At 44.5% G+C, this 24,343-nt stretch overlaps 1 protein-coding gene and 1 long non-coding RNA gene across 6 annotated transcripts in view; one reads left to right on the forward strand and one right to left on the reverse strand.

The window, feature by feature from the left end:
* The window catches only part of Acp6 (acid phosphatase 6, lysophosphatidic), a 46,529-nt gene extending 25,602 nt beyond the window's left edge, over window positions 1-20,927 (reverse strand). For 2 of the 5 annotated variants that reach the window (XR_205641.4, XR_002398007.2), the window contains exons 1-10: window positions 20,239-20,927; window positions 13,283-13,411; window positions 13,034-13,164; window positions 12,624-12,703; window positions 9,310-9,397; window positions 8,369-8,501; window positions 6,945-7,045; window positions 4,570-4,665; window positions 2,581-2,746; window positions 1,657-1,904 (exon numbers count right to left, since the gene is read on the reverse strand). Coding sequence is in view for 2 of the 5 variants with exons in the window: in XM_004853894.3 (XP_004853951.1) it covers window positions 1,761-1,904; window positions 2,581-2,746; window positions 4,570-4,665; window positions 6,945-7,045; window positions 8,369-8,501; window positions 9,310-9,397; window positions 12,624-12,703; window positions 13,034-13,164; window positions 13,283-13,411; window positions 20,239-20,457 (1,287 nt within the window). In the remaining 3 variants the exon portion in view is untranslated. Of the gene's footprint in view, window positions 1-1,445; window positions 1,905-2,580; window positions 2,747-4,569; window positions 4,666-6,944; window positions 7,046-8,368; window positions 8,502-9,309; window positions 9,398-12,623; window positions 12,704-13,033; window positions 13,165-13,282; window positions 13,412-20,238 lie in introns of those variants that run through there. The other 3 variants (XM_004853894.3, XR_001184063.3, XM_021265802.2) reach the window with 3 other exon arrangements.
* Window positions 20,928-20,940: 13 nt separating this feature from the next.
* LOC110351037 (uncharacterized) overlaps window positions 20,941-24,343 on the forward strand; it is a 30,537-nt gene continuing 27,134 nt past the window's right edge. Inside the window, exon 1 of the long non-coding RNA XR_002398061.2 lies at window positions 20,941-22,705. This is a non-coding gene — a long non-coding RNA (uncharacterized LOC110351037). The remainder of the gene's footprint in view (window positions 22,706-24,343) is intronic.

Here is a 24,343-nt window from a genome sequence, read left to right on the forward strand (position 1 = left end):
AAATGTGAGCTAAAGGAAATAAGGGCAAATTCCTGGTTTAAAACGCAACTGGGTGGACGATGAAAATATCTTCCATTCAGGTAGGGAAGCCTGCCTGTAGGAGAAACAGGTTTGGGACCAGTGTGAAGCTGTGAGAGTGAAGCCAAAGGTACAGTGGAGACCCCAGTAAGTTCATAGCCTCAAAATTGCAAAAGTGAAAGACTTTGCTTTGGGAAGAGAGCCCCAGAGCACCATGTTCCAGAATGGTGGCAGCGTAGGAAGTCAGGATTTGGTTCATAGGCACTGGACCCCTAAAGCCAAGAGAGAAGGAAGCCTGGCTACTGCTCCAGCTGGCAGCAGACCTTGGCATCATCCATGTGGTACTGATTTTAGGCACATGCAGAATGCAAGAGTTGTGGGGTCAGGAAGGCTTCCACCCAGATTTCAGAAGGCCTGGGAAGCCAGGCAGTGTGCCCCTGAGAAAGCAGTGTGTGAAGCTGTGAAGCCGAAGGTACAGTGGAGACCCCAGAAGTTTGAAGCCAGGAAAGTGGATCATCTGAAGAAAACTGCAAAGAGGGAGCAGAGCCAGCCCCACAGAGAAGCCAAAGGAGCTACAACCACTGGCAGTGCCATACGGGTAGAGTCACCCAAGCCCTTTGGAGTTCACAACTTGCCACAGATTGCTGAAGATGCTGGAAGTGGAACTGTGGCCTTACTGTTTGCCCTGCTGCATTCTGGTCTTGCTTTGGTCCCATTCCTTGCTAGCTGCCTGTTTGTAACTTTAGGAATAGAAATGTCTATCTTGTGTCACTGAATGTTGGAAGTGTTTAACTTTCTTTTCATTTGTACAGGGGCTTGCAGCTAAGAGTCTGCCTTAAATCTCAGGAGACTTTGGACCTAGATTTTTCAGCAATGCTGAAACTTCCAGGACTTTGGCAACTCTTGGAGATGGACTAAATGCCTTTACATACAGGGATGTGCATGAGTCTTTGGGTGGCCAGGGAAAGAATGTTATGGTTTGTGTCTAGATGTCTCCCCAGAGCCTCATGAGGTCATAAGTGGGGCTTTTTCAGGGGTGGCTGGATCTAGAGTGTGTGATGCTGGGATTGATTCATGGTGCAATCTAGGATCAAGGGCACTAGGATTAAGAGTGTGAGTGCTACCTGCCCTAAGCAGTCTGGATAAGATATAAGAGATAGAAAGAGCTGTGGTTGTCCCTTGTTGCTTTGCTACCTTCTGCCTACCATGAACTGTTTCTCCTCTGTGATGTCCCCCTGCTTCAGAGCCAGCCAACTATAGACTGAAACCTGTAGAAACTGTGAGCCAAATAAACCTTTTCATTAACATTAGGTGTCAGGCATTTTGTCTCAGCAATGAGAGAAAAGTAACTAAGACACTGCCTCTCCTACTAGATTGAAATAACTTGAAGGCAGAACCTTTTCACCTTTATAATAACCACTAGTTAGTAGGGGGCTCAATAAATGTTAAATTAAGAAAGAACTGAAGTCCTAAACACAACTGTAGAAAGTCGTAATACCCCAGCCCAAGTCACATACATATAGTCTGACCTTAGAAATCAAGCTAAAAAACAGAGAAAAATTCCCTGAGTTTCAACATTACACCTTTTCTCTTTCAGAAAGAGAATTTACTATACCTACAGGATGGAAATATCCTTACCTTATATTAGCATACTTTAACTCCTGCCCCGTCCCCAAACAGTCAAAGCTCGAGGCATGGTATAAAGGCTTGTATGTCAAAATCAAGTTATTTGTGTGAATCAATCACTCTTCATTTCCAAGTTCCAGTTCCTGTGCTTGGGAGCAGAGCATGTGGTATTTCTCTGGGCTCAAGGAGTAAAGTGATACGGTGTTCAAGAATTTCTCCAGTGGACAAAGTTTGTCAGGGCAACCTCTTGGCAGCTGCTCCTGCGGAAGAGGACATAACTCAGCAGGTCCACTGAGGAGCTCATCCTTCTGCTGTCTTCTGCTGAGCCCAGCAGCCTGAGAGGCTCTGACTCGAACAGTATGTGAGTGTATGAATATAACACCCAGGAAGGCCCCACTACTCAGTCCATTTCCAGAACACAAAGCACACAACCTGCTTATAAAAGGCACTCAAGAAATGTTTGTTGAATTGACTTGGGATGAAGATATATCCTCAAGCTGGGAGAGCTAAAGGTCTCATCCCAGGTAAATGCATGGACCTCCTCCCTGCAGATTAATAAGGATCAAGCAGCTAAGACACCAAGGGTGCTGACAACACACATCACGTCCCAAAGAGATCATTTTTAATTTTCAAAACAGGCCTCACAATGAGGATGTTACATCTTGGCAGAGATACTCAAGAGAAGGGCAGGAGGGTGGTGGCCCTGCTTCTAGGAGTCTGTAACAGAACTGGGATAAGGTCCAAGTCCCACTTTCTATCACTTGCCAAGTTCTGCTCTAGTTCTAGGCCACAGCTGTGAGTCACGCTACAGGACTCCAAGGACCTGGTGGTACCAGTGGAAACTCCCGGGGCCCACGGAGGGAGGGAGATGAACCAGGTGGGCAGCGTTGGGGAAGGGTGCCCAGCCACCCACCTTGCCCAACTCAGAGGTCTTACCTCCCCATGGTAATAGAGCTGCACAAACCACTCCTTAGATTCCTGGTGCTGGTAGAGTTCTATGGTGAGGTCAGCAGCAAATGGAGGCCATTTGTGGTCAAAAGTCCCCAGAACCATTAAGAGAGGCATGAGGGTCACATCATGAGCCGCATAGAGGTACAGCTTTCTGCAAGAAACAAACAGCTGTCCACAATGCTTTTCTCAGGTCTCTGGAGGCCAGAACATTGCCTGTGTCCTGTGAATAACTGACAACACTTCCTTCAGAAACCAGTTGGTTTCTAGAAATCAGCCGAGCCTGGTCTGAAACTCCTTTGAAACAGGTAACGGGGAGAACCCTTATCCCTACCTCACTCATGTTTCCCTGGGGAGGGTCCCACTGGAGCATCTCTCCTTTCCATCCACCCACTCCTCCTGGGAGTTTCATGGAAGCAACGTGTGGCTTAGGCCCTACCCAGCCCTCCTTTGGATCCTGCTACCCTGTAGCAAATGCCCTTCCCACTCTCAGCCATGTCATGTTTAGTGAGGCAAGCTCTGCTGTTTTGGAAGCCTGCAGTTTTGGAGAGTTAAATTCAGTTCAAAGGAATATTAATAAGCCCGTGTAGCCCTCAACGCATTCTCAAAATGGCTCTAATCAAAAATAAAGGTGCCATTTTAATCCTATTTATCTGGTGCCAATATTTATCTCTGGGGAAGGATCAAGGCTTTTATTTACTGATGCCCACCCTCAAAGACTAGCATTGGGTTCTGCAGCATTCTTCAGATACAGGGTGGCGAGGTGGCAAAAGAAGGCAAGAAACATAGGCATCAGAGAAACTGCAGGTATTATAAATGATAGAAAAGGGCATTCATGTAATTTGCTATTATAAATCTTGGCCCAAAATTCCTGAATATTTCTGTTTCAGCTTAGGGTCCCATGTTCGTGAGTTGCTAGCTACAAATAATTTCTCTTTCTCAAGAAGGGAGCCTATAGCAATGTTTCTGCAATTTAGAATGAAGACAAATCACCTGGGGAATATGCTTCAGTAGGTCATGTGGGGACACGGGAATTCAGCCTGTTCTTGGATGACAGAGAAGCTGTTTTTTAAGACCACACTTTCCTTAGCAAGTACCTAGAACACAAACATCTCAAATCCATAGCCCTAACCTGGGGTTCCAGGCTGTACAAAAGTGGTAATAAGCCCAGCCTAGGCAACTTAGCCACTTAGTGAGACCCTGTCTCAAAAATGAAAAGGGCTGGAGATACAGCTCAGGGTGAAGACCCCGAGTTCAACCCCCCATATCCCCCCTATCCCCCAAAAAGTGGCAATGGAAGCTCATGAGACATTTCCAACATTTGAAAAAATGCTTTATGGATATCACACTGTGATAATTACTCTTGACAGTGCCAACTGGATTAGCCTGGAGATCCGTCCAAGAGATTGGTAGACCACACTTTTGGGTGTGTCTGGGCACATCATGGAGGAGTGGCCTTGAGGTCTATATCTGGATCTGGTCCCTGTCCCTTTCTTCTTCGACTGCTCCCCTGGTCTGCTTCTCTGCCGCCATGAACCAAGCATCTTTGCTCTGCTACACCCTTCTGCCATGATTGTTTCTGCCTTGGAGCCAACCATGGACTGAATCCCCTTGAAACTATAAGCCAAATTAAATTCCCCTCATTTAAACTGTGGGTGTCTCAGTGATGGGAAAATAATACACATGCTTTCTATACCCTGAGTGAAGGTGTTTAATCTATTAAGCAATTATGTAAAAAGAAGTTTAGGGTTCTTTTTGGCTAAAATAACATTTTCAAAACATGGCACAAGAGCTGCAAGCAAAAACAAAGGTAAAAAGGGTGTAAATCTCTTTGGGACGTGTGGCCTCTTAAATATCTACTTGCAGTCACTGACAGCCTGGTTCTTGCCTCCCCCTACCGCCAAGAGGTTTCCCTCCCTGAAGCCAGAGGCCCCCAGTGCTGTCCTCTGCACAAAGAAGAGCTGCTGAGCCAGGTACCTGGTCTTGTTGGGTGGAGGGGCAGGGTCTGCAGCCTTCAGTAGGTTGTTCTCCAGGACGTGTAGGAATGGGCCAACTGCCATCTGCAGACCTTCCCTGTGAAAAGTGAACAGCCTTTAAGAGTCCAGTAGGTGCTCAGCACTCAGGCGATATAGACTGGTTCTGCTCCACAGGACCTCAAAAGGCCAATCAGACGGAGCTGAAAAAAGACTGTAGAAGGGACAGCCAAGGGCAGGAAGGAGAAAGATTAATTTGAGGGCTGACTGTGAACACAGACTTCCAACTACAAAAGCTCCAGGATACAGACCTGCTAAGAACACAGATGAAATGGAAGGGGCTGAGGGAGCAGGCAGATGGTAACTGGGATAAATTATAAAGAACCAAGCCTCAAGGAATAGAAAGACAAAGATGAGAAGGATGGGGGTGATGATTTCCAGAAATTCCAAAAGAGCAGTTAGAAGGAATAACATCCTAAATTACATTTCCCATGTGCCAGCACTCCTACTTTTGAGATTTAGGTCATAAACATATTTCTTTTTTTTCTTTTTAATAGCAGGAATCGAACTCAAGATGTTGTGCTTGCAAGGCAGGCAGAAGCACTGAGCTAAATCCCTGGCCCAAGATATTTATTTGTCTTATTTATTCTACTTAATAAGAAGTTCAGCAATAGTGTCCCAGGGCTGGCTCTGTGGCTCCACTACTTACATTCTCAGGCCTGTCACTTCACAATAACAAGGTGACTACTGTAACTCAAAACATATCCTCTTGTACAGGTAAACAAAGCAGGAAAAGTGAGGCTGGCAAGTGGCAGAAAGGAGTGGTTGTTGTGTTCCTCTCACTTTTTATCAAAGAGGAAAAATACCTCAAAACAACACCTCTCCTAGAATTCCCTAAACCCAATCATTAACAAAAGAGAACAAGTGAGGCCAGGGATTTAGCTCAGCGCCATCTGGCAGGTTCAAGGTCCTGAGTTCCATCCCCAGTACCAAAAAAAAAAAGGAACAAGGTGGTTGTGACTGGCTTCAACTAATCTTTTACACATGGTAACTGGGTAAACTGCCATCTTTATGGCAAGGAATGTCGAAGCAATGGATAAAGAGTAGACAACCAACACTATATGTGACATATGCCTTCCAGAAGAATCTATGCAGCTCAAGCCAAGCTAGACTGTGAGCTTGTATCCATTTGTCTTTGAAGAGACACTCATTTTATGAAGGCAGGCTAACTGGAATGGAAAAGACAACAGATCGGGAGAAGGCAAACTATGGCATGGCCAAATCTGACCTGCCTGCCTGTTTGTGTAAGTTAAGTTTCATTAGAACACCACACCCATGTGTTGGCATGTTGTCTATAGCTGCTTATTACATGGGCAGAGATGAATAGATGCAGCAGATATGACATGACCAGTAAAACCGAACGTATTTATTGAATGTGCGTGTGAGAACCGGTGAGAGGAAGGGCAGCAAGTGCCAGTTTGGGTCTGGTGGGGCTGTGTTACAGGGAAGCTGGCAGGTTCTAGGGAGTGGTAGGAAGCTGAATGGCTTGGCTGGAGCTTACTGGGCCCAAGGCCAGTACACAGAGGGACATGCTGCCGCTGAGTCCATACAGTCAGGGGCTCTCGCTCTAAGCTAACAGATGGTACAAATTCTTGAAATGTGAGATATTCCCCTCAACAAACATACTCTGCCTTTCCCAGAACTGTTCTTCTCATCTCTCCCCTCTACCAACTCACCTATTGTGAGTGCAAGCTGAATTAAATTATCCATCAGAGAAAAAGCAGCTTCTGAAATCTGGTAAAAGAAAACCCGTCCTTTTTGTTAGTCAGGAAACAGGACCTCTAGAAACAGAATCTTAGCACCAGAAAGACTAAGCAAACACAGGACTGCTGTCCGGGGATCTGGGTCCAAGTTCTGGCTCTACCATCCGTGAGCTGAGCCCAGGCAAGGTAGTCAATCTCTCTCCGCCCTACTTTCTTCATCTTCAAAGCCAAGGACAATGTCACCTACTGCACAGTGAGAATGTGAAACTGATTCACAAATTGTGATATGATATGATAAATAGTGAGAAATAATTATTCTTCCTACAGCTCCCGTACCTAAATCCTTTGAACGTTAAAGCAAAAGGAAAGAGTGAGTGATTAAAAGACACTCAGCAAGGTGGTGGATCCTAGTTCTATGTAACAGGAAATGAAAGCACTACGTCACCAGCCTCAACTCAGAAGTAGAAGGACCAGGATCTGCAGTGTGGGGTCACTTCAGTCTCTTCACAGTGATGCCAGATGGCAGGTGTGAGAGAACTTGATGAACCCTTTATTCCCACACACCTGGGGGTCTAAGCACGCATGATGTGGTGCCAGCAGCTAAAGGGTCCCTCACCTGTCTTCCTGCTGCAAGATGCACAAGGCGGTGTCCACAGCCCTCTGTTCAATCACCTGTGCGAATCTCTTCAGCATGGGGCAGCTGGGGAGATTGTGTACCTGAAAGGACCACAGGCAGCACTAGAAAGAAACGCTTCTCACCTGGCAGCTGACCGGCTTCCATGGAGCCTCCCTGGGGCTCTTCCTCCAGGGAGGGCCCACTCAGTGCAGAAACTGTGTTCCCAACACCCTTCTGAAGCTATGTATTCCTTGATTTCTGAAAGCCCAGAGTTTAAAGAATTCTTTTTCTGCCCTTTCTGCTGCTCCCATCTGCTTCAAAATTTAATTTTTTTTTCCTGTGCTGGAATTGAATCCAGGGCCTCTTACATGCCAGGCAACTACTCTACCACTGAATCACACCCCTAGTCCCCAAAATTGTATTTTTTAACTTAAAAAAAAAAGGTAAAATACAAGGCAAGGAATTCATGGATCTCTACTTGACTTTCATTTTTCCTACAGTGAATTTTTAAAAGTGCATACAGAAGGGCTGGGGATTTAGCTCAGTGGCACGGCTCCTGCCTCACAAGTATAAGCTCTTGAGTTCGATCTCTAGTTCCAGAAAAAAAAAAAAGTGCATGCAGATACCTTATATGAACTCTTGCCTTTTAATTTAAACCTAGTTACACATACACATAAGGTACATTTATGCCTTTTGGGCATGCTGTCATTTTAATAAGAGAAGAAAAGAGGATCTTATATTGCCTCAGCTTTTGAATCTAGAGAAATATTTCTCATTGTGTAATTTGTATATATTGATTGCATAAGAAAAGACTATGGCTCAATTAGTCTGAGGAAAACAGTTATAAGATTTAGCCAAATTTTTTTATAGGTATCTCAAAATTTTCCAATATGCCGATATGCATATTGACCCTCCAAAAAAGGATGTAATAGGAATTCAAAAATATTCAGAACATAAAATATGCTAAATTAAATTTTACACGTAAAGATTTACTATTCTTTCCCTATCATAATGCTCACTACCCATCCACCCCATTCCCAGACTGCTCTATGACAAATACACACTCACACCTCAGTATTCTAAGGATCATGCGTCAAGAAACAGATCTAAGGGCCAAGGATTTAGCTCAGTGGTTCCGCCGCCTGCCATGCAAGCCCAAGGTCCCCAGTTTGATCTCCCGTACCAAAAAAAGAAACAGATCTAGAGTTAAATATCTATGTTCCTGAATGCTGCGTCCTCCCTGATGGTTCCTACCCCTGCTTGACTGCTCTGTGTCCCTCAGTGCCCACGCCCATCCCATCTGCAAGTCCTGTCACATCTGTCTGCAAACCAGTGGGCCCCACCCAGTTCTCTGTTGGGAGCCAGCCCAGCCAAGTGCCCACCCACAGCCCCCAGCCTAGGGCCCCGGGAAACAGACCACTCACCTGCTCGGCAGCCACATTGTCTAGGAGAACGAGGAAGTCCACTTCCTCACTTCTGTCAGTGCCCATCCCTTCTCTCACCTTCTTCAAATCCTCTGAGATCCCTGGCTGCAAAGCAGCAGCCTCCTTCCGGCCCCTGCCAAAAAATAAAAACAATCCCTTATATAATACGATGATCGACAGCTGGCACTGGGTTTCGTTCAACACCTGAGATTTCATTTAGCTTTCACAGCCCAGTGGCATTAGGTGTACTATTCTCATTTTAAAGATGAGTAAGGTGAGGCTCATAATGTCAAACGACTTGTAAAAGTAAGTTAACAAGAACCAGGGCTAGCATAAAAGGCTAGATTTTCTGAATCCACTCTAGTACTTCTATTTATTATACCAGAAACAACACAAAGCCCAGATCTATCTTAAAACAACATTCTTTTCTTCTGTGGAACATATATGATATAGTCTTAGTACAGCCCATAAAGATCTAAGGACTGAAAACTGCTCAGCCCAAACCAATCCACCTTACACAGCAGCATGTTGGTAAGGGAAGGGAAGGTGGTGTCTTCCCATGTTTGCACACCTGGATTTGCAAGTGGATGACTAGCTCAGTCATCTTTTATTTTACCTGTCAGTTTCCTCCTCTGCCCCACTCCAGAGCTCAGAGTTGTCAGGATAATGCTTTGAAAGGCACAGCCCCATTCATGGCTGTGCTGTCATCTCTCCATCAGAGTGGCTTTACCCAGGCTTCCTGTAGCTTCATTAAGAGCCCACCAGCATGAGCAAGAGCTCCTCTACTTCCCAGACAGCTAAAGTCAAATCTGAGTGCAATTCTGCCCCACATCCCTTATCTACCAGGGGCAAGCCTGGGCAGGGTCCCCGTGCAGGCAGTTTGCCAGTAGAGGTGGGAAGAGGCTGTTTCCCCTGGTGACTGAGAGCCTCAGGGCAGTTACCTGGTTCTCTGCCTCAAGCCCCAGCAGTTCTGGTAGTTGGGGTACAAGACTTCAGAGCTTGCCTCATCAGTGTGGATGATGATGGATCCTGGAAGGAAGAAAGTTCATCCAGGAAGGGGCGTCAGCTTTTTCTTCCCAGCATCCCACTTTGTACTTCTTCTTCTCTTTGTCTATAGACAGAAGAGCTCCAAGAAGCAAATCACAAGATCACTCCTTAAGGACAATGAACGCCTTCAACACGCCCTGGCTCTGCCACCAGGAGCTCTTCTACAGCTTGCGCACTGGGGAAGGCAAGTACCAGCCTTGTTCAGTGTAGCACATGCCTGACACTGGACCACAAATGGACTGGAGCAGGTAGAGACCAAGATCAGACTGGCATTTCCCTCCCCATTCCAAAACACCCCCGCCATGAAGCACTACCAGCACTTGGGCATTCTCACAAGTAGGCTGTCTCCAACTTGATCAGAATCAGGTTATTTTCTTGCTTCCCAAAGGTCAACCGTACAGTTGAGTGTGGTGTCTTATCAAATGATAAACTGAAAATGGTGACTACAAGGTCACAAATACTCTCACACTCCAGGTCCTGCCCAAAATAAAAGACAGCCTTCTAGATAAACTGCTAGAAACCAAAGATTAGACTATAACAATGTTCCGTATATATAGATGCTGCCCTTGTCCCCTCCAGTCAGTGACCAAAGAAGATGCTCTAACATCTTCCTACGCTCTGCTGTGCCTGTGGCAGGTTCTTTTCACACAGTTCAGGCCTCATAGTGAGGGAAACAGGTCCCATCAGCAGCGATTTGGAATTCACCGAGTCCAATCTACAGAGTAAATTAGGTCAATCTAAGTCCCCAAAAGCAATTTATTTCCAAACAAATTATTGATAGCAAGAGCCCCAGGACTCTAAAAGTAGCTATGGTAACTTTATGAGAATATCAGAATTCAGACCTCCTTTGTTGCTCCGAAAAGAAGAAAGCCAGACTGAAAGTCACTGGAGTTAAATCTATCCACAACTAACAAGTAGGGCTGCTTTGGGAAGTCACTTCCCTCCTTTAGGGCTCGTCTGTAAACCAAAAGGTAGGACTACATCAGTGATTTTTCAACTGCTCTGAAGCAGTGGAACCTTCTCTACCATTACACAAAGCAAGAAAATTTGTCTGCAGAAGAGAGGGATCTGCAAAGCGAAGCATTGGGGGCTTTCAGAGGGGCTGTAGGAACCATAGGAAGGAAGGTGCATAGAACATGCAGGTAGACAATACTTGGGACCCCAGCGGGCTCCCCTGCAAAAAGAATTAGGAGTTCTGCAAGACGTGTGAAAAGAACAGTGCCCTTCTCCAGATACACATGTCCTCACAGAAGCAGCCATGCCGCAAGGTGAAGAGGATGGATTCTGAATCCAGAATGTCAAGAGTCTGAATCCCACCTGCACCATTTACCAGTTTTGTGTGCCTGGCAAGTCACTTAGGCTCTCTTTTAGATCTCTTATCTGTGAAAGTGGATAATAATACCTACCTCACAGTGTTATCACAATACCGAACCCTTTTAGGATAATAATAACTATGATTTCAGTGTGTACTGTAACACTATAAACCTCTAGCATTCCATGTGCAGTCTATTACTGGTACTGGAATATTGCAACTATAGTTATGGTAAATAAACACACTTGAGCAGACACTGAAATGAATGTTGAATAAATGACAAAATGGGGCAGACTAATTAAATCTCTGGCTTCCCCCACAGCCTGATTCTCTGTAGCTTACACATGAACCCTCCAGCACTCCTCTAGGATTTTACTCCTAAAGCAGCATCCAAAGTTGTGCCACTTCCATTAATGGTGGCACCTTCTGAGGTTCTTTGGCTCACTCAAGTCCCTTGACATTGGGAAAGGCACAGAAGCAGCTGTGACAGAAGTCAAGCTGGAGTCCAAATACCTCTGGGTCCTGGACAGGGCACTGTTATTCTACCAGCCATGCCAGAAGGTAGGGTACCATTTCCTTCACTGGTGGAAACAGGATGCTGTCCTTGTCCTCTCTGGTCAGTGACCAAAGAAGGTGCTCTAACATCTTCCTATGCTCTGCTCTGTGCCTGTGGCAGGTTCTTTCACACAGTTCAGGTCTCACAGCAAAAGAAACAGCTCCCATCAGCATCAATCTGGAATTCACTGAGTCCAATCTACAGAGTAATCAGGTCAATCTAAGCCCCATACTTATTATTATTCTAACACTGGAAAGATTCAGTATGTACCAACGCTATTTTAAGAACTTTACAAGTATCGTTTCATTGATCTACAACATGCAGATACGTAAAGGAGCCGCCTTCTTTCCTCCTCAGCCATACTTTTCAAAGCTGAGCAAGTGAAGAACTTTCAGAAGATCAGGCACTGTGGATTATTCTGAAGCTCAAGGGCTCCCAAGAACCAAGGGGCAGTCCACCCTGTTTGCTTTATGTTACCTAGAACCACACTGTGATTAATAGCCACCTTCACCCAGAATTAACAGGAGCACCCAATCCAGTTGGGAACAAGGCGAGCCTCCTCTGGCCTGAAAGTTTCATTATTTTATGTATTTTTAAAAGTTTGATGGAAATTTTGTTTCTATTTGAGATACTGCAGAAAAAAGCTACACAGAATAAGAACCTTTGCCTTATGGTATCATTTTAATAGCATTCCAATGCAGTATGATAGTATTTTAATAGCGGTGAGGGCAAGATGATCTGAAATCCAGACCAGTAATTAAATGTGAATTTGAAGCAATTACAAATGACAAAATACAGATTCATTTGATGCCCAGAAGCTCTCAATACATGGGAAATAAGAAATGCAGTCGGTGGTGGTGTACAATTGGGGAATTACTGACGGTAATCACTTACTGGTTGAGTATATCAAAACCCAAACTCGATAGACTTCTTTACCTAGGAAAGGCTGAACAGAATACTATTAATAGCCCCTAGATCATGCTATGGATTATCACCAATATCACAGCAGGAGCAGCAATCTTAGTTCCCAGCTAAGGGTCCACCCGCCATCCTCTCTTCTCAGCAGTGCTTCACTACTCTTCATAAAACCTGGAAAGGGCTGCCCTTTTGCATCTTGTGGAGAAGCCTGAGAAGTCAGGAGCCAGGGGCATACCAGGTCAGGTGGCAAGGGAAGCACAGGGCTAGACTGGGAAGGATCCTCTAGAATGGGTACAGCCAGAAGTCACATGTGTGGAAGAGAGATCAAAGGAACAGGCGCCAAGGACAAGAGAGAGGTTTTGGAAGTGAGAACAAAGAGCTGCTCAGGAACAGGGGCTGACTTTTAGACTTCAAACACAAACCTTCTTTCTCACGTTGAAAAAGCCCAGCCAGCAAACAACGAGTAGACTCCAGATTCCGATACATGTTAGTGGAACGAACACTGGAAAAAAATGAAAAGGCAGAGATGCTTATAAAAGGAAAACGAAATTATATAAACTCTCCCTTATTCCACTAAGCAGCTGGGAGTCTTTTAAGACCACATAAGGAGTGTGATGGGACTAGAAAGAACGCTTTACCTCTTGGGATGGTGGGACTCAAAGGCCAATGAATGTGACCTCTGGTGACCACCTCTTCACAGGATCCTGTGACATAAGAGTAACTGCATTACGGCAAATTGTTTCCCAATCTGACACTGCTGTGGGGATCAGTACAGATTTGCTCATGCCCAAGAACTTAATCAGGTGCAACATCTGCTCTTCTGGTGACTTACAAGACCTCCTGGGGTTTGAAGGATGGTGAAAGAAAGGGGATGGTGTCCACATATTTCTTCCTCAGTCTCTCTCCCAGGGCAAACATCTGCTCCATGCCCACCTTGGTCAGCTGCCCAGCAAACATGCCCCCCTGAAGTGGGGAAGGAAGCAGGAGAAGAATGAAACACCAGACAGCATGCTGAACTCAGCCCATGGAGAACCGCTGAAGCTTTGCAGTGGGCCTCCCAGGGCAGAAGAGCATTGCTCACCTTCAGGGTGGTCTTTCGGTAGTGAGAGTCATAAGAAGAATGTGGTTTGGGGCCACCAGCTAAATTGGTGACTGTGTAATCAAACTGAGTGTGAGGAGGGACCTCTAATAGCTGGGGGTTCCACTCTACCTGTTATGACCATAAAAAAAAAAAAGCATAGTTTTAAAAAAAAGTTTCTTAAAACTCACAGTATTAACACCCAGCAACCCTATAATGTTCCCATGAGAAGAAACTTTATTGCCAATCAAAAGAAGAAATGACCGTAATTTATTTTTCTAGGAGTCTTGACGCATGTCCTATTATTGCTACACTAATACTCACCATTAAGAGGCTGCTCTAGCACTAAGCTCACACTGGAGCACAAGGGAGAGGTGATGGGGTATCTGGCACACAAATACCTGCTAAGTGAGTGGATGGATGGATGAATGAATGAATGAATGAATTAATGAATGAATGAAATATGATCTTAAAGACCATGTTTGTAAGCATTTCTAAAGAATCAATCTGCAGGTTTCCATGCCTGGCAACTTAGGACTCCGGTTAATATCCTTTGTCACTACCATATATTTTTCGTTTCCTCACGACCTATTTTTGAAACAAGGACATCCCATCTAAAGGCTTTGCTTCTTCCACATCTTCCTTTATTTCTTGCAATCTGGTCCCTGTCCCAACTGTAATATAATGGTTTTTAAAACATCACAAGTGGATAAACAGACAAACATCACAAGTGGCCACAGATCTCATAGTTCCAATTACCATAAAACTCTTAACACTCACTGAGTCAGATGTGATGACTTCAATTTTTTTCCTAACCCCATATACCTGCTCCTCTTTCCCAAACTATTATGTCTCTCTCAGTCCAACAGTAATTCTCCCAGGCCTGAAAACTCAAGCCTCTGATTCTGTTCTGCCCCATGATCCTCGCACCAAGCACTGTTGATTTGTTGGCTAGTGAAAAAGTTACTAGCAATGGTCCTTCTACTATCTTACTATCAGAATATAAACTTTATTACTTCATGCAAAAGACACCTTCCTTCTTCTTCCCAGCTTGGATCCTCTAATTGTGCTGGGTAAAACTCTTTAAGACCTCACAGCTGTGTGATGGCCCAGTCTCTTCTCTAGCATCCTCCTCACCACTTCATCCCTGTCCCCCACACTTACTCTCAAGAAACAAAACTTTAATTCCTTTAGTACCAGTCTCACACCTCCTGGCTTTTCAGTGTCATTTCTTCTGCCTGCAAATTTTTCTTCTTTTATCTGGAAAGACTCTCATTCATTCCCTAAGACCCAACAAGCCTTGACCATGGCCAGAGCCTACACAGCAGTCTCAGTGACTTTCTGTGAGAGTCTTTACCAGAATATGCTAGGGGAAGACCTTTATTGGTCTGTCCTGTTTGGTAGACTTAGCTTCCTGAGAAGAGACGTGGTCATCCATGGACCCCTACATTCTGGATGCCCTAAAAAGGCCTGGCATGGCACAAGTTCATTTAATTGCTCTGACAACTTGCCAAACCCAGTGGAAGATAGCAAGCCTGAGATAACTTGATCCTTCCCTTCCTGGCTTTTCAGGTTAGCAGAGGAAGCAAGCTATGAATGTAAATAATAGCAGTGCCATAATAGATAAGGGCTGTAAGAAGTCGGATAAAGGCCGTCATAGTTCAAAGGCAAGACAGACCTTTTCTTTTTTTCCCCCCCTGTACTGGGGATTGAACTCAGGACCTTGTGCTTGCAAGGCAGACATGGCACCACTGAGCTAAATCCCCGACCCTACAGACCTTTTCTTTTGGCTAGAGATTCAGGAAAAGCTTTATGGAAGGACTGGCACTTGAAGTGAATAGGATTTAGACAAGCACAAACCTGAAGTTGTAAGAAGTAGGTGAGAGGGTAGAATTTCAAATTCCAAGGACAGAAAAACCAAGCAAGGTGTAGGTGGTGAAGAATTACAGTAAAGAAGTGGTTTAGTTTGCCTCAACCTAGGAATGGCTTTCAAACTTTTTAATTAGCAAGTACCAAGGAAAGTTGAACTTTAATTTGTACATATAAAAGCAAAAAGTTTCTCTAGTTCAAGTGGGAATAGGAACTCAGAACCTCAGCCACTCAGCACCACCATGGCCCACAGCGTCAAAGAGAAGTTAGAAAGCTGGCAGTATATACCTACTACAGTTGTGTCTCAGTGTGTGACCATGGTGGCATAGAAGATGAAGATTACTCGGAGACAAGACTTAGATCAATCACGAGAGGCCCAGAGGAGCTACCTCAATGGAGAGCACCAGCATGAGGGAGACTCCCAGGAGAAGCCCCAAAGCAGAGAACTCTCCAGCTTTTATTCAGAGAATCAGTGTAAGTGAAAAAAGCAAAAGAAAACGTTTGGGGAAGGAGCTGTTTCAAGGCCAGGCAGTTTTTCTTGAAGAAAGGAAAAGGACAATGGGCAGATAACATGGTTCACTAATCTAAACTTGTTGTTTAACCATTCATTTCTCATAGAGCCCTTGTGCTTCTGCCCACAGTTTAACCATTCACTCCTCAGCCAAGTCTCCCACACAGCTGGAACGGAAAGACCAGATACAGAAAAGCAAATTTTCTAATGTCAGCAAGTCTACATAAGCCACTAAGGTCTCATCCAAGGAAGGAGGAACAGAAGAGGTAGACAGATATAAGATATTTGAGTTACACTTGACAACTAAGGAGACGAAAGCTCTACTTGGCAGATGGGTTGGTAGGTAATCAAGGAGGAATAAAGAAGAAACTACTTTGATTTTCACTCTGTGTGCCTAACGTGGAGAGGATAATAGAGACTAAAACTAAGACAAAGATAGAATAACTTCTAGAAAGCTGAGTTCAGTTTTGACCATTTTAAATTTGAGATAGCTCCTTGTGTTCCCAGTATTCTCTCCACATATTGCCATAATTAAAATCTGTTTTGTCCCTCTCCCTTACCATGTTGTAAACTTTAAAGCCAAGATTAAATTAGCCATTCTGGTAAATCCATTGTCTAGCACAGGCTAGACAAGGTACAAGGCTACAAGCCCTTTCCACTGAGAAATCTCCTCCTCTTAGGCACATTCACCAATTGATGATCTTTAGTGTTTCCCAGGGGACAATTTCTAAAGTCCAGTCATGCCAAGTTTACATTTTCCGATGTTCAAGAATGGACAATACATCAGTTTCACTATGGCACCCACCCTACACACACACTCTCATTGTTACTCCTGCTCTTCGGCTTCCAAATTAGTGGTAAGGACTAACTTGATAATTGTATTTGTTTTATTTACAGCCCATTTTCAAAAAGAAACTTAAAATAGACTATAGCAATACTACTTTAAAATAGGAAAGAAAGACAAAAGGAAACAAGTACAAGAACAAAAATGAACACAGTGGTAAGTTTATTAAAAAATGCACACCACGAGGATCCAAATACTTATCATCCGTGGGCCACAGCTTTGGCACTAAGCTTCCTGGCTTTTATGTAAAAGGGGAAATGTGATCAGCTATACAAGTTTAAAGATAAAAGCAAGCTAACTGTTGGGAGAAGTATACCATTTCTAATGCTAACAGACAAATTTCTCCCAAGGGTCCTCATAAAGAGGATAGAGTACAGAATGAACATCTTTCCAGTAGTCACTGCAATGACTTCTGTGGGAATGTTTCTCCCAGTTCCCTCAACACTAAAACACACTGCAGTGAAGGAAGTTCTGTACGGGAATCAATATGCTACATTCTAGGTAAAAGAAAAAAATCTACATAAGAGTGAACAAAAACTTTCTAGGTACAGATTTTAGAATAAAGTGATGGTTTAAAACTTGGCTGTACACTGGCATCATGGAGAAAATTTTTTAAAAGTTACTGATGCTTAAGCCCCATCCTGGGGTAATCAGACAGGCTAATCACAGAGCTGGAGTCTCTACTTTCTAATGTTGTAGGATCCAGATAATTTTAAAGCTTCACCAAAGAAACTCTTACTATGTCTGGATTCCCTAGACCAGTTAAATCAGAATCTCTGGGAGGAATATTCAGGCATCAGTAATTTTGTTTGGTTGTTTTTTGAGACAAGGTCTCACTATGTATGTAGTTCAGGCTAGCCTTGAACTGGCAATGATTTTCCTGCTTTAGCCTCCTGAATGCTGGGATCACAAGCGTCGGCCATCAAGCCTGCAAAGCATCAGTGATTTTTAAACTTCTCCATTTGAGTCCGATGTCTTACCAAAGTTAAGAGCCATCAATCCAGAGGAATGGATGGACTGACTGGTACAACCTTCATGCAGTGCTTCCTAAATAACACTTTTCTCAGCTGAGCTCTAGATAGAAATCTATACTCTCATCTATACTCTCAAATAAGAACCAAAATGCCTTAACTACGGATATGAGGTAGGCCTAACTTACTTGTATAAGAATAAATACCTGCCTGGTGGAGGTCACCTTGCCACAGTCCAGGGGTCAGCTAAGGGAAACCTGAAAGCAGTATCAGGTCCTCTTTTGAAAATGTACTTGGATCTACTCTACTGATCAGAAAAATGGTCAATTAAGTTCCATAATTTTATTTCCAAAGCATAATCTTTCTGCAAGATAGGTTAAATCAACAGCTATTCAATCTATAAGAAACAACAAAACACACAGTTTTAAACAATGCTACTTTTTAAGGATTTATGAGATAACTGAATGACTTATCATATATGTTTTATCTATAAGCCAGTTAGAAATCAGGAAACATGTATCAAAAGCAATTTTTGTTTCAGAATTGTTGCAAGGCAGTCTCATCTAACTAAAATAAAAGAACCAGAAAGATCAGAAAATTCCTATAACAGTGTCTATCCAATTGGATACTGAAAAAATCTGAGATATCCAGAAATAAGTTATAGAAGCCTGATGACATTCACTAATAGTCTAAGTTGAAAGAGAGTTGGTTCCATTCCTGGCTTTTATATATAAGAGTTTATACTACTGATAACTAACCAAAGATGTTTAAAGGATCTGCCTAACATCTTCAGAGTATGAGCAGGCAAGAGAGGTACATGTGCCTTCTCTCACTGCAAAGTGAGGCCATGGAATCAGATGTTCCATATTTTGTACCTACACAGACCGAAAATGAATAAAGCTGGTATGCTAAGCAAAAGCCACCCCATTAACCATAAAGGCAGAAGATACCCATCACACACCCACTGACTCAGAAAAAAAATCTCTAAAAGAATCTAAATCCTTCTCCAGGGCCCAAATCTTTCTCCATGGTGGAACATGCCTATAATGCCAGTACTCTGGGAAGCTGAGACCAGAGAATCAGGAGTTAGAGCCCAGCCTGGGCAATTTAACCCATCTTAAAATAAAAAATAAAAAAGGGCTTGGATTGTACCTCAGTATAGTTGAGTTCAATTCCTGGTTTAAAAAACCAAAAAATCCAGGTGTTATGGTTTGTATCTGGATGTCTTCCCAAAGCTTCATGTGACACAGGTGGGCCTTTCAGAGGTGGCAGGATCTACAGTGTGTGATGCTGGGATTAAGGGTGATTACTAAATTATTTCACTGATTGGTTTGGCATAGTTCTGGGTAGGAATAAGGGTTCTCCACTATAGGTGTGAGTGCTACCCACCTAAAGAGCAGGTAGCCTGGATACAATTTAAAGGACAGAAAAAAATCTGTGCCTTGTCACTTGTTGCTTTGCTATGTCGTCGCTTGCTTGCTGCCTTCTGTCTACCATGAACTGTCTCTCCTCTGCGATGCCCTTTTGCTATGCCACCCTGCCTTGGAGCCACCAAACTATGAACTGAAACTTCTACAAACTGTGGGCTAAATAAACCTTTCCTCCTCTAACTTTGGGTGTTGGGTATTTTGTCTCAGCAACAAGAAAAGTAACTAAGACACCAGGTAAGAGGCTGAAAAAAGATCATAGCATCAAAAAGAAAGAAAAGAATTTCCAGTACCAGCTAGAAAGTAGGATAGTCATAGGAAGACGAACTCAAAAACTGGTACAGAATTAAGTGGCTGCAAAAATATACTTATTTATGAAAGAAATGCCTTAAAGGTTTGATTTCATACGTGACCAATTTAAAAATTGGATTTTCAGTTGTACAATGTAAAGATACAATCTTCACAGTTTGGGGAAAGCAGCTATGACAATGAAGAATACAACTAATACCTGTTTGACCTGCTCCAACATCAACCTGGAAAACTAATTACACAAAAGCATTCCACAGGTAAGTGTGACAATTGGGAGCATAGGGATTTCTGATTGTCTGTTTCTCTTCACTAAGCCCCTCTGTTATGAGAGGTCACATCCAGGAAAGATAATCATTTAAAACCAAACCAAACTAAACCAAAACAATAAAAACCAACTAATTATTATGCTTTAATCATAATTATCTTGGCCAAAGCAGGCAGATTTTTAAGACATCATGACCACGACACTAGCCAATTTTTAAATTTTAAATTTAAATTTTCTACTAAAAATCCCTTTCACTACAGGTTTAGAATCCTAAAATGTAAAAGAACCCTAAGACGTTGCACTTGTTACCAAAAGTACCATCAGGAGATCTCAAATGGCCTCTGGCAACCCTGAGAAAAGAGCTATTGTAAAATGTGTTCCCAGAGGCATGTCGCCCTCTGGTATCACCGTTAAAAAGGTCCCAGCAACTCTGACAACCATTAAAACAATCATACGCAAGTGCACTGCAACCCTGTACAAGTTCACCCAGACACCTGCTGAGTTAAAGTATGCATTTTACCAAGATCACCAGGTGATTCTTTTGCGCCTTAGGAAAACCAGCTATGGGATGAAACTGAAAGTTTTGGGGCTGTCCTAGCCCAGTGGGTCCATGCATTGAGCGCCCAGGGAGCTACAGAAGAGGGGGCAAGGACCCACGCCGACCCCTTTCCACGCAGCATAACTCGGATCTCTGTGTTCGGGGAGGTGCCTGCTCCCACACTTCCCCTTCCTCCCCACCAGCCCGGCCTGACCCACCCCTCACCTGCTCCTCCAGCGGGAGCGCCTTGAGGGGACTGCGCGCCCCGTGTCGAAACACGACTTGTACCATTTTCAGCTCCAGCAAGCTGCGGTCAATAGTACGCTGGCCGTCTGCTGCCCGCAGCTCGGCCAAGGCCACCCGCTGCCGGTGGAAGAAGTACGCCAGCGAGGTCAGGGCGCCCACCGGGGCCCACACGCGCATGCCGAAGACCCCGGTGATCATGGTGGTAGCTCCTCGCCGCCCTCCAGGATGAAGTCAGAAGGGGAACGCAAGCCCTCCTTGGGCGCTGGGGCTCGGAGTTGGCCCCCAAGCTCGCGGGAACTGGTGAGAAAGCAAACCCAACACCCGCGCGGACGGCAGCAACTCCCAAACGAGGGAGATCCCAAAGAGGGAGGGCGGGAGAAGATGCGGAGGGGGGAGTCCAAAGCCTCCCTGGGAGTTTTCGCCCGGGACAGGGCTGGTCGCTCCCGCCGCAGACTGGGCCTGGGGGCGCTCAGTTCCTCATCTTTTGCCCTCTAGGGAACCTTAAACTTGCACTTCAGATGTGGCCTTCAGCACTGTAGAAAGAGCTGGAAGTAGCCCTGAGTTCCTCGGCCCCGGAAGCTCCTCTGGCACAGAACTCCCTAATCCAAGTTCTATAAAGCTCCAACCCACCTCTTTACCCTCTCAGAACGGGTCCAAAGGGACCGGCGCAGAGGAGCATGGGAAAGGAGTCCCGTGGTGACTGTCTGTCCGCAGGGCGGGAACTGTGAGAACTACAACTCCCATAGGGCTGCGCGCAGGCCGGTCCCCTGCACGCACTCTCGGTAGGCTGTACGGCCCCCAGCACAGCCCGGCCCCATCCCCAGCACCGCCTGCCGGTCTCCAGGCCCGGGGGATCCCCAGCGTTCCTGGGTGGGCCAGGCTGAGTAGGTGCTGTTAGTCCGTGGAACCCGCAGGTTTGCCAGGCAAGGGCAGGTTAGGAGAAGAACTGGATGGTGGAGGGGCGTAGTTTGATTCTAGTTTGACATGTAGAAAACTTCCGAAGTCCTGGAAGCGGGGTTATTGAAACCCAACAACCGAGACGAGACACCTACTACCTATAAAGCAGAACTTAAAAGAAATCAGTTCTCCTAGCTGAAAGCAGTCTAGCAGCTCCTGCTCAGGTTCCGACCCCCCTTTCCTCCCCTGGTACCTATAAGGTAGACAGTCATATTCCTGTAAATAAAGTTTTTGTAACCCCCGAGGAACTATGTTCTCTGTAAACAACTATGCTCTGTAAAAAAGTTTATGACACTGTCCCCATATTATTCATAAGATGATCTTCTTACAAGGCTAAATTACTAAACTGTCTGCCATTGTCCTGTTCTGGTAAACTCACTGCGTCACTAGAAAGATCACCAACACCCTTTAACTAAATGTATAAAAACTGGAACTTTCCTTTGTTCAGTCACCCAAAATTTTGGACAGGAGTTCGGCTGGGTCAGGTGAACACCTGATAAAATCCTCCTGATTCCCATTTGGTCTCTTGTCCTTTGGAATTCTACAACAACTAAGTGGTTACCATTTGTGAAGCTTGGCCCTCGGTCTTTGTATTTAGTTTACATTCACTATCCCCCCCACCGTCCACCTGTGATGTTTTAAGAACATTCTCAGGTGTGAATCGTCTTAATCACATGGAACTTTAAGTTCTCGGGCATGTTTACTTAAATGCAGAATCTGTGTTTCTTGTGGAAACAGTCCAGACCTCGCTCAAGGGTGCCCCAGTATCTAAGAGCCTAGTCATTCATACCACTTGTTGGTCTGGTCTCTGTAGAATATACAGGCACCCCAAACCTGTATTCCCAGATCTTTGCAACAAGATGCAATCTAGAACCGTATATGATCATTGCAAAGTAAATGCCAAGTTGTGAGAAGAGGCAGTTATGAGAAGAGTCTAAATATATGACTTTGAACCATTTCTTTAATCATTTTCAGTTGTATCCTTGGGTGAAACTGGGACAGAAGCTGACCTACTTATGGAGTGCATGCTTCACACCTGAGTCTAAACTTCCCTCATGAACTGGAAGGTTCTAAATATACTCTAGTGCAGAGCAGGGAGTTCTTCTGGAACACTGCACTTTGTCTCTGCTTTTCTCCATGTGCCAGCCCACGGATGCACTTTTCAGTCTTTTCGTGTGTCATGATGTGATTAAAAACTGAATCCTGTTCGCTATGAACTCAGTCACCCACCCCCATTCACATATTAAAACCCTAACCTCCAGTGTAACTGTTCTAGGTAATTAAAGTTAAATGAGGTCATAAGTGTGGGGTTCTAATCCAGTAGGATTGGTAGTCTTGTAAAAAGAGAAAGAGAGCTCTCTTGCCATACCCATGCACTGAGGAAAGGCCATTGTGAGCATGTGGGGAGAAGGTGGGCATCTGCAAGCCAGGGAGAAGACCCTTACCAGCCCCTGACTACCCTGACTGCAGACTTCCAGCTTCCAGCGCTGTAAGTAAATACATTTCTGTTGTTTATGCCACCCAGCCAATGGTATTTTGTTAGGGCAGCACAAACAAACTAAGGCAATGATTTACTATAGGCTCAGTAAGGCATTGGGAGTATCAGACAATACAGTTTTGGAACCTGTGTAATGAGATATAACCCCAACAGTTGAGAGCTGTTCCCGACAACTCAGCAAAAACAAGGTACAGTTTCAGTGCAGAAAGACCCTGGTATTGGAGCAGCTTCAGCAGCCTTGGTAATTTTTATCACATCAGAGCCCCTTCACAGGCAGTGGAATATAGGTGTCTGGGTGCCAAAACCTTTCTACAATAGTAGATAAGGCAGCCTCAGTCTACCCTTGGGGTAGTGTTGGCAGAGACTTGGCAGTTCAGTGAGTGTGTGATCAAGATACCCAAGATAGGGCCAGGGATTTAGCTCAGTGGCACTGCACCTGCCTCACAAGCTCAAGGTCCTGAGTTCGATCCCTGGTACTAGAAAAAAAAAAGATACCCAAGATAACTGAGCTCAGGCTTTTCACTAGTGAGTCAGCATGTTACATACGGAATTACATACATATGTAAGGAGAAAGAACACTTGCAACTCAGGAGTATGTAAACAAGTAGTCTGTATTATGTAACTTTTGGGGAACTTGGTGGCTTTATGTGATATCGTGTATAAGGGAGTGAAACTGAGTCCCATGCTGCTGAGACGGTAGACATGTCAAACATTCCCATGGCTCCATGTCTTTTCTTCAGTTGCCAGAATCGCAAGTGAACCTTCCCAGGTGGCTGAAAAGTGAGCACCCTCTTTGGCCCGTATGAGCAATCATGGTGGCTTGTCCTGCCAGGGTGTGGGGCAGGTGTTGGCAGTAGATCTCCGTAGAAACCCAGAGCAGGTGAGGTTGGGAAAATGACAGAGTCCAAGTCTGAGGGAACGTGCTCCTTGTCAGCGTAGGTGAAACAACTCTTGGGGATCCTGTGTTTTTAGGGTACATCCTACATGGTAGTGCTGGTGAGCTTCAGTTCTAAAAAGAAAGATCCAAAGTCCTGACATTAGACCATACTCTGGAGACAAAGGAGGAGGAAGAACACTTGCAACTTATTTTGATCCTGATTGTACCACCAGGCAGGGATAGCTTGAGAAACAAGCCCTCCTCTCACCAACTCGTCTTCAGAGAGTTACATTTAATATTATGTAAATCTTAACCCTGAGATTAGATAAGAAATAACAATATTCACTGTTTAATTTCCAGTGGCGAGCACAGTGCCTGGCTCATAGTTAAGTACTCCATAAATACTTGCCAAATGAAATTACAGGATATGTGTGGTAGAGGACATTGTCCATTACGTTGCTTACTGCTTCCTATATAAACCTCCTCCTGGGAAATTTGATGTAGAGCAAAGCATTAGCTTTACAACAGACATTAAGGAGTATGAAAATTAGTTTTTCTTCATTTTTGCCTTGCTTTCCAGGAAGCATGGAGCCTAATTTTTAACTAAATGATAACAAACATTTAGAACTTAATGGCCATTGGGATCTTTTCCTCCATCACATCACTCTGGATTAGAAGAGGGAAAGGTCAGTTAGGAGGCTGTTGCTGCAATCCAGGTATGAAACAAGAAGTAGTTAACAATATAGAAAGCA

This window comes from Heterocephalus glaber, unplaced genomic scaffold (assembly GCF_053883595.1).
Source record: "Heterocephalus glaber isolate CG9 unplaced genomic scaffold, H.glaber_assembly_v1.0 deba00001442, whole genome shotgun sequence".
Classification (NCBI taxonomy): Eukaryota; Metazoa; Chordata; class Mammalia; order Rodentia; family Bathyergidae; genus Heterocephalus; species Heterocephalus glaber.